At 35.7% G+C, this 8,332-nt stretch overlaps 1 protein-coding gene across 1 annotated transcript in view; it reads left to right on the plus strand.

Moving 5' to 3' along the window:
• The window catches only part of KIF20B (kinesin family member 20B), a 31,403-nt gene extending 23,386 nt beyond the window's left edge, over nucleotides 1–8,017 (plus strand). The window contains exons 26-33 of the mRNA XM_071439101.1: nucleotides 757–912; nucleotides 1,804–1,980; nucleotides 2,537–2,701; nucleotides 3,395–3,598; nucleotides 3,973–4,050; nucleotides 4,798–4,945; nucleotides 6,308–6,450; nucleotides 7,789–8,017. Of these exons, the coding sequence (XP_071295202.1) occupies nucleotides 757–912; nucleotides 1,804–1,980; nucleotides 2,537–2,701; nucleotides 3,395–3,598; nucleotides 3,973–4,050; nucleotides 4,798–4,945; nucleotides 6,308–6,450; nucleotides 7,789–7,866 (1,149 nt within the window). The 3' untranslated portion in view covers nucleotides 7,867–8,017. The remainder of the gene's footprint in view (nucleotides 1–756; nucleotides 913–1,803; nucleotides 1,981–2,536; nucleotides 2,702–3,394; nucleotides 3,599–3,972; nucleotides 4,051–4,797; nucleotides 4,946–6,307; nucleotides 6,451–7,788) is intronic.
• The last annotated feature ends 315 nt before the right edge of the window (nucleotides 8,018–8,332 follow it).

Consider the following 8,332-nt stretch of genomic DNA (forward strand, 5'->3'; position numbering starts at 1 on the left):
CCTACGTTTTGCTGCTGCTATGCACAGGGCTCTGTAGCTGCTTTCCCCTTACAGCTGTCTTAATCCAACACCTGATATCAGTTCCAGGGATCTCTCCTGTCAGTTGCTAAATCAAACTCTCTCTCAAGATCTTGCACTTGCTGCACGGCCTGTAAGCCCTTCCTGTAAAGCTGAGGACTTTCCTCTAACTCTCCTTGGATTAGAAAGTAGACTCATTTTCTAAGCAACTTTTCAGGTGCTTCCTGTCTTATGCGGTAAAATGTCTGACAAGAGGTTTGTGATAGAAAAGGAGACAAAGTTGCTGTGGATTGAAGTGACATTTAGGCACATGCTGTCTCTGCCTACCATTCAAACCGTCCTGCATTGTTTCCCTTTCAGTCTTGAAGCAGAGATTAGTTTTCTAATGTGTCCTTTAAGGCAACATAAAAGCTTGGGGATTTGTAAAGTAGAAGTGTCTGTTTACCATTACTTTTGACATATGTGTCTGTGATTGACCCAGAATGCTTTGAGGAAAAAAATTCTATTCCACGAAGATGTGCCAGTCTGAATAAGAAATGCTGAAAATTGATAATTTTTGCAATACAGAAGAACAAGTATTCTACAATGAGTAAAATACTTGTACCTGGGAGTATGCTAGAGTAAAACTGTGCTACTGTTTCTGTTATGTTTTTGAAATTATCCATTCAATGATATTCTGAATTTTAAGTCTTTTTTTTCTCTCTACTTACGGTTTTATTTCTGGTTTCATCCAATTAGGAAAATGAGGCAAAGTATCAAACTGATAGGAAAAAGTGGCTCGAGGAAAAAATGGGACTGATAAATCAAGTAAAAGAAGCTGAGAACCATCGCAACAGGGAAATGAGAAAGTTTGTGGAGGATAGAGAACATCATGTGAAGCAACAAGCAGAAATTGTAAGTGATTTTGTCTCAGCATTGTCCTGTAGTGTCTTTTGTGCAGATAAATCACATAGCAAGTGTTGAACAGTGGGGGCACTTGAGAGTAGCTGGCCTTTGTCAGTTCCCTTACTTTCTCACATGATGAAACCTGGATGAGATGTTCTCAATATGAAAAAGGAAGACTAGGAGGCTCATAAAATGAAAAATCTTTACACATAATGGAAATTACCATGCCTGTTCCTTCCTGTTCCATTACATTATGAAGTCTTCAAAGTTCATACTATGTGTAAAACACCAATAAATAACCCACACTTAAATGAATTGCTCCTTAAAAGCTTAGAAAGCTTACTTTGGAAAATACTTAGTCAGTATGCTGTGGTAGTATGTGCTAGTGCTGGGGAGACTGATAGTTACTAACTAAGGCACCTTACTTGATCACTGGACTGCAGCAAGGTTGCAATTTTTTAATCAGATGAAATTATTATATGAACTTCTGCAATCTAAAACTACATTTGCATCTAGAAGTAGTTAGCAATGCCTTTGTGGACCTGCAATCAGTACAGGAGGATGTTAGGAGTTTACAAATAATTTTACTTTATCTGTGACTTTTCTTGACTGAGAACTGTAATTAATAAAGTCTTCAAGCGAGCAAACAGGAGCTGTGGTTCTCAAAAAGAAAATTCTCTTCACAAAGAGTATAAATACAGCTTTTCTAGTTGAAACATGGCTTACTTTTGCATATTTGTCCTGAAACTAGTTCTATGTGGGCTTTAATAAGATCTGCGTAGGCTCTTAAGCTATTAAAGTTATAAAATAGTACTAACTGTGCAAAACATAACTAGCAGAAGAGTTCAGATACTGTGTAGAAGTGGTGTTCTATTCTAACCTACCTTTTTTAATGTTTAGGAAAGACTTGCTGCACAGCTCATAGAGAAGGACAGCAATCTTCAAAAGTGGCGTGAGGAAAGAGATGAGCTAGTAGAAGCTTTGGAAGTACAGCTCAAGACTTTGGCTTCTAGTACCATAGAAAAAGATAAAGAAATAGAAAGGCTGAAACAGGCTGCAGTAATGGCTTCAGAAAAGGTCAGTTTTCTCTTTTTCCTGTGTGAATTTTTGAGAGTTTTTTGTTACCCATTGATTCTGCAAAATATTATAGTTGCTCTTTGCATTCTGGCTCTATCTTTTGTTCTTAAACACCATCGTATTGGAACCATTTGCAGCTAATTTAACAAGAAAAGCTTTGCTTGTTTGCAACTGAATTTTTAATGGTAATTAGAGCTTGAAAATATTTAGTAGTTCAAATAAACACTCTTGTGAATTTGGACTGGATATCTGAAACTCTCACATTTTTTGTCTTTTTCACAGCACCAAGAACTTCATGAGCAAATGGGAGGTGAACTTAGAATTCTAAAAAAGCATAGTAAAATAAAAAGTTTTGTGTTAGGTTTACTCAGACTCTTACAAGGCTTTTCTTCACTTTACATAAAGGCATTAAATTATTGTCTATGTATTGGATACCTGACTGGTTTAGCCTGCAGTTTTGAAACTGTCATGACCAAGTAATCATAATGATGCTTGTGATATATTACTTTCTCTTTACAGTCCTGAAATTTATGGCAATTTTTGCTATGTTTATTAGGATAAGGAAACTGACATAGAAGATCTCAAAAAACAGCTGGCAGAGAAAGATGATTTTATAAAGGAAATGAAACAGCAGATTAACCATGAAAATCCTCAGTCCTTGGCAGAAGTACCTTTACCTGAAGAAGGACAAGATAAAATTGATCAATCTGTAAACAAAGAGGTATGTTTGTTTATGTATCAATGATATGTTAATAATTCTGTTGGTTTTTTAGTATATATTTCTGTATATAGTTCTGAAAATTCCTGGGAATGCAGTGCTGCTGGGATTCTGGGTGGGATTCCCTCTCAGAATCCCAGCAGAGCCTGTTGGAGAACTACCTTCTGGCTTTCCATGAGCTTTTATCATTTTCTTTTTTAAGAGGAAGGAGGTTTCACCTTCAGGGTGAAGGAATGTAAGAAGGAGCAGCTGGAATTCTCTAGAAGGGAAAGAAAGCTTCTTAAGATACAGAAATATTATACTTTTCTTACAAAAGCTGCTATTACTGTCTAGTTCCTAAGGAGCAACAGAGTTAAGACGGAGACAATCACTAAGGGCTTCTGCCCTTGATGATAAAATACTTGGCAACAAAGTATCAGGAAGGAAGTAGTATGAGGAGTTTTCCTCAAAGTATGAGGAAAATTTCTGTGATCATAGATACAAAAAAGTTCAAATTAAAAAAAAAAAAGATTTTAGATTATAAGGCCTAAACTCTGCTATAGTTGTTTCTTCACTTCTGTTGTCAATGTTCTGAAAGCTAACAGCTGGAAAATAGAACACCTACTTTGCAATCCACTGGGAGGTGGGGGGTGGTATGTATTATTTAGTATTTAACTCATAGTTTAAATCTTGTTTTCATACATTTTCCACCTGCAGGACCATTCTGAAATTGTCCTTGATTCTACTGAAGTGTCCACAGAGGATGGAAAAACGAGTCGGTTCCCAGAACCAGAGATGGAAATCCAGTTCACACCTCTGCAACCCCATAAGATGGAGGTGAAGCACCAGGGCAGCACCTCACCAGTTACAGTTAAAATGCTCAAGCCAAGGAGGAAAAGGAAAAGTGTAGAGATGAATGAGGTGTGAACTTGACCAACTGACAAAATCTGTTGTGCAGCATTTCAGTTTATTACTTTGATCATTTATTAAAACTCTAACTTCTTATTTTCTGCTGAGATCCCAGGGATATACATAGGCTATTATTTCAACCCCATGTCTCCCAAGTCCTGGATCTCTGGCCTATGTTGAATAAGACTTCAGCTGATCCAGACACTGTCTCCTTGTGCCTGATTTTCACTTTCTCTTTACCTTTTACATTTCTCTCTCCCAGACAGTGCTATTTCTTGCTGTCTCCAGCTCTGATCTATGAGATTCCAGATCAGTTCTATAAAATAGTTTTTTTTTGGTTTAGGTGGTCATTGGTATCAATTATAATTTCTTCTAATTTTCTTTAGGATTTTGTGAAGAGTGAGAACAAGAGAAATGCAAAACCTCCCATGGCTGACTCACCTTCTTCAAGCAACAAAAAAATGGTTTGATTTTGTTCCATTTTTGAAGTCAGTTTAGCCTTTTCTGTAAAAGTAGACTTGTGAAGAGCAAATATTCTTATGCCAAAGTATCTTATTTTACTGATGTATTTCAACAGGATTCTTCAACATTTATGGTGTCTTTTACTAAACTCTATAAGCTGAAGGGTCTGTATTTGCCAAGAATGTGTAGTGTCCCAGCTGCAGTGTGCAGTGATTCAAAGGGGAAGGATGTTGCATATTGAGTAGTTAAAAAGACTAGTTTGAGCATGTTATTAAAGCGTGATGTTATAGGCAATGCCTTTGAAGTAAAACTAAAGTTTATCCACATATATGGCAACTATAAAAAGATTCTTTTAGGCCATAGTAGTCACCTGGGCAGGTTCAGAAGGCGAGGCATTTATTTGCCACATCAGATTCTTTTATTTCTAATTAATACAATAGAATTATCATTAGCTTGTCAAGTAAAATACAAGTTTTAATCTGCCTTTAAAAAAAAGAAAACTCCTCTGTTTACTGTATGACTCATGCTCTTAAGTGTATTCTGTGAAACTTTGGTGATTTTCTTTGTTCTTGATGTAAAATGAGGTTGTCTACATTACTTGCTGTAGTGATATCATTACTAAATTGAACAAAGGTGTTAGTAGCAAAGCTCAATGTGTCAGCTGGAAAATAACATTGAAGTAAAATGAAATGAAACTTGAGGATTAAGTAAATTTTCAGCTTAAACAATGATCCTGTATTTCTGTACAGATGTCTACTGCACAATCTCTTAGAAAAGAATACTCCTTAAGAAGGCAAGAATCTACTCTAAATAAAAAGTCATCTAAGAAGAAGGATGGGACACTACAGAAAATTGGTGATTTTTTCCAAAGTTCTCCTACTATTATTCATTCTAAAGGTTTGTACAGTAGAAATAAGGCTTATTTCCTATTCTCTGGCTGCTGTAGAATGGCAGAGAAGAAAAGATTGTCTTGGTTGTGAGGACCACATAATTCTAAAACTTAGATTAAGTCTGAAATATCAACCAGGTGGAATGAAAGATGCAGTGTGAAATATATGCATATTTATCATCAAATCAGTGATAACTTTTGGGCCCAAAATCTTGTAGTTACTCTGTACTTATTTACATGTAAAGGCAGTTTTAGAAACTTGCCCAGCTGCTTTGAAAAAATCAAGGATTAAATCCAAACTCCAAATCTTACCTCGTTCTATAAGCAGTCTCTTGTTGCTGTGAAAACTTTATTAATGTTTTTTGATGTATGTTAATTTTATGAAATCTGAAAGCCAGTGACTCATGAAAATATTTGGAAGATTTCATTAAACTGAATACAGAGCAATTAATGGATTTTGTTAAGTTTAGGTATAGCCTTGGGAAGATGAATTGCTTGGACTTTCCGTTGAAGGATATGTTTTTACTCTTTCCTACAATAAGAATGATCTCTGGGTCACTGTGCTTTTAAAAAAGATTAAAATTAGCAGGGACCACAGGGAATCACCAGTGTTTAATTCTAAACTACACTATTATTTATTTAAAACAAAGTTGGTCATTTTTTAATGTGGACAGTTAAAATAAACTCCTGTACCAACCTGAAAGCTTGTCCTGCTACAGAGTACATCTTAAATTATCTGACATGATACAGTCTAGATAATAACTGTGTGAAATTTTTTAAAATTTCTGTCGTATTGGTTCCAGGAGCATAGTATGTGTTATTATAAATGGAAGCCAAACTCAGACTAATAAAAATTTCATCCTTAATTTGAATACTCAATTTGAGCAAATGACTTCTGTTTTGTAACCTTTATTATCATGTCCTGTATGGTTTCCCTCTCTTTATAACAGTATTGCATATTTCTTATTTTTCTCTTTTTTTCTAGTACATATACTCCTCTGTTTGTAGAGCTAGTACTTGTTTGATTAAACTATTAAAAGGTATAGAAGAAATTGACTGTACACTGTGCTTGTGTCAGCACAAAAGTTAAGCCTCTTGTTCAACTTAGTAGTCTTAAAGTGAGATCTGAATCCTAATTGATTTTTAATGTGCTATTTAAGTGTGTCCTTTAAGCTTTTGCACCTGAAGCTACAGAAAATTGCTTCCAGCTACAGAAAACTGGTAGTCAAATACCAGTTCTGAATTTTTATACTTGAACTTTGGTCTACACTGGTTTAATTTTTAAACTGTTTTAATAAAGCCTACTTTATTCATTAATTTTGAGGCTCACAAAACCATGACATGTATTTATGATAAAATTTGTCTTCTAGCAAAGAAGCTTATTGAGACAATAAGCTCTCCCAAGTCTGCAGAACAAGAAAATGTCAAAGAAAATGAGCTCAAGCCAAAACGAGCTAAGAGAAAGCTGTATACAACTGACATTTCTTGCCCTCTGGATATCCCTAGTTCTTCAGTAAGTGATTAAGATTCCTCTTTTCCCCACTGTAGTGTTTTTCTGTAATCTTCAATTAAAATTAACTATTGGGAGAAAAAGACAAATCTGAAGGTCTGATCAAGTTGCAGAAGACGTTTGAAAATACCAACTTACATATTTTTTCTACCTAACCATTCCTTTTGGTCTTTTATTTCTGCTGTTTTACTAATTTTTTTCTGTTTTCTCACCTTTCTTTGACTGCCGACTGATTGTATAGGTGATACAGCAATCATAGAGATATCTGTGAATTCAGATGTGAAGGTATCTTGTAGTGTGTGCAGGATTACTTTTTCTCTGCTACAGCAGTGAAGTCTTAATTTGTTTTCCAGTAGTTGCAGTTCATCTAAGTGTGTAATAAAATATACATATGTATTATTATATTTATATATATAAGTAAGTAGCATAGAGGGAGAATAGAAATAGAGAGCAGGAAGGCATCCACAGGTTTGGAATGACATGATTGAAACACAGTAGTTGTCTGCATGTACAATTAACTTCACAGGTGAGCACCAAAGGTATTTTTCAATTCCATTTATGCCCAGGTGTTATTTGGGCATAGCATGTGGATATATCCGTGCTTTTCAAAGCACAGTCTAAATAGCCTTCTGGATGTGTTTTAATTTTGTGGCTCTGTCTAAACCAGTCTAAGAGCCTTGAAGGCCAGAGTTTGATGTGTTGTTTCAGAAATCCAACTTTATAGTTTAGACAGTAACTGTAGTGCTGAGCATTCTTCTGCTCTGCTGGAAGTACATCTCTTCATTCTGTTCCATCCTTTCTTCCCTATGCTATGGTAAGCATTTGCCCATACTGATTTTTCTGTAAATTGTATGAATGGATGCAGCAGAACCCACAATGCTGTCCAGAGGAGGAAGAAGAAAATGTCAGAAGTGCTGAGCAAAATCAGCTAAGAAGTTTGGAAGTGAAAGAAAAAGTGCAAGACTGAATCCTGGGGGAGTCAGAGAAAACTAGAGACATTTAAGCTTAAAATTTTAGCTTTCTGGACACTTCCTGTATCAGAAAATGAATATTAACCCAGCACTGCTGGGTTAACTCCACAAAACCATATTCCCAAGGTCTACATCCACACAATTTTTGAACACTTCCAGGAATGGTGTTTACACCACTTCCCTGGCCAGCCTGTTCTACTGACTGACCTCCCTCTCAATGAATGGGTAAATTTCACCAGAGTGACTCAGGCAAAACTCTGGAAAGAAATTCTGGGAAAAACTATTCTGTTGGGCACACAAGTCTAAAAGGTGAATGTCATTTGTCTCTGAAGAAATGCTGAATAACCATCATTTAATCCATCTTTTTCAGATCCTTGTAGAACAAAAAGAGAAGGAAAGTGATCATCTAATCATCAAGCGACGGCTGCGATCAAGAATAGCAAAATAACCTTGCAAAAGTGTGTTTATATTTCTTAGCTAGGGCCTGTTCCCATTGTATTATTCCAGCTTGTTCTATGTAGGAAGAAATACTTGGTCATGCTTAAAAATCTGTATATAGTTGTATAGAATTGTTCTGACTCCATTAAAATTATGAAGTTCAAAACACCTTGTGTGTGAAACTTTGTTTACTTGAAACAGCATCTTTGGAAGTGTTCATAACTTACTCATAATGCAGTAAGAGCTGTGCCTGTGTGGAATGGTGTAAATTGCTTTTTTTAAGGCAGCCTATCTACCTTGACTTTGAGTGGAAAGAAATGAGTACACATTGATACTTGTATAGCCTTAAATTCTTCTAAAATATTGAAAAAATTGCTTGCCTCCACTTCAGCTCCTTTTTGGTGAACTTTTTTTTTCATCCTTATGGCACTCCAGTTACAGGCAAAGTAAAGGCTTCTGGAAGGAAAATGTGAGGA

Source organism: Agelaius tricolor, unplaced genomic scaffold (genome assembly GCF_023055355.1).
Source record: "Agelaius tricolor isolate 1412-34295 unplaced genomic scaffold, bAgeTri1.0.p SCAF_13, whole genome shotgun sequence".
In the NCBI taxonomy this organism is placed as follows: Eukaryota; Metazoa; Chordata; class Aves; order Passeriformes; family Icteridae; genus Agelaius; species Agelaius tricolor.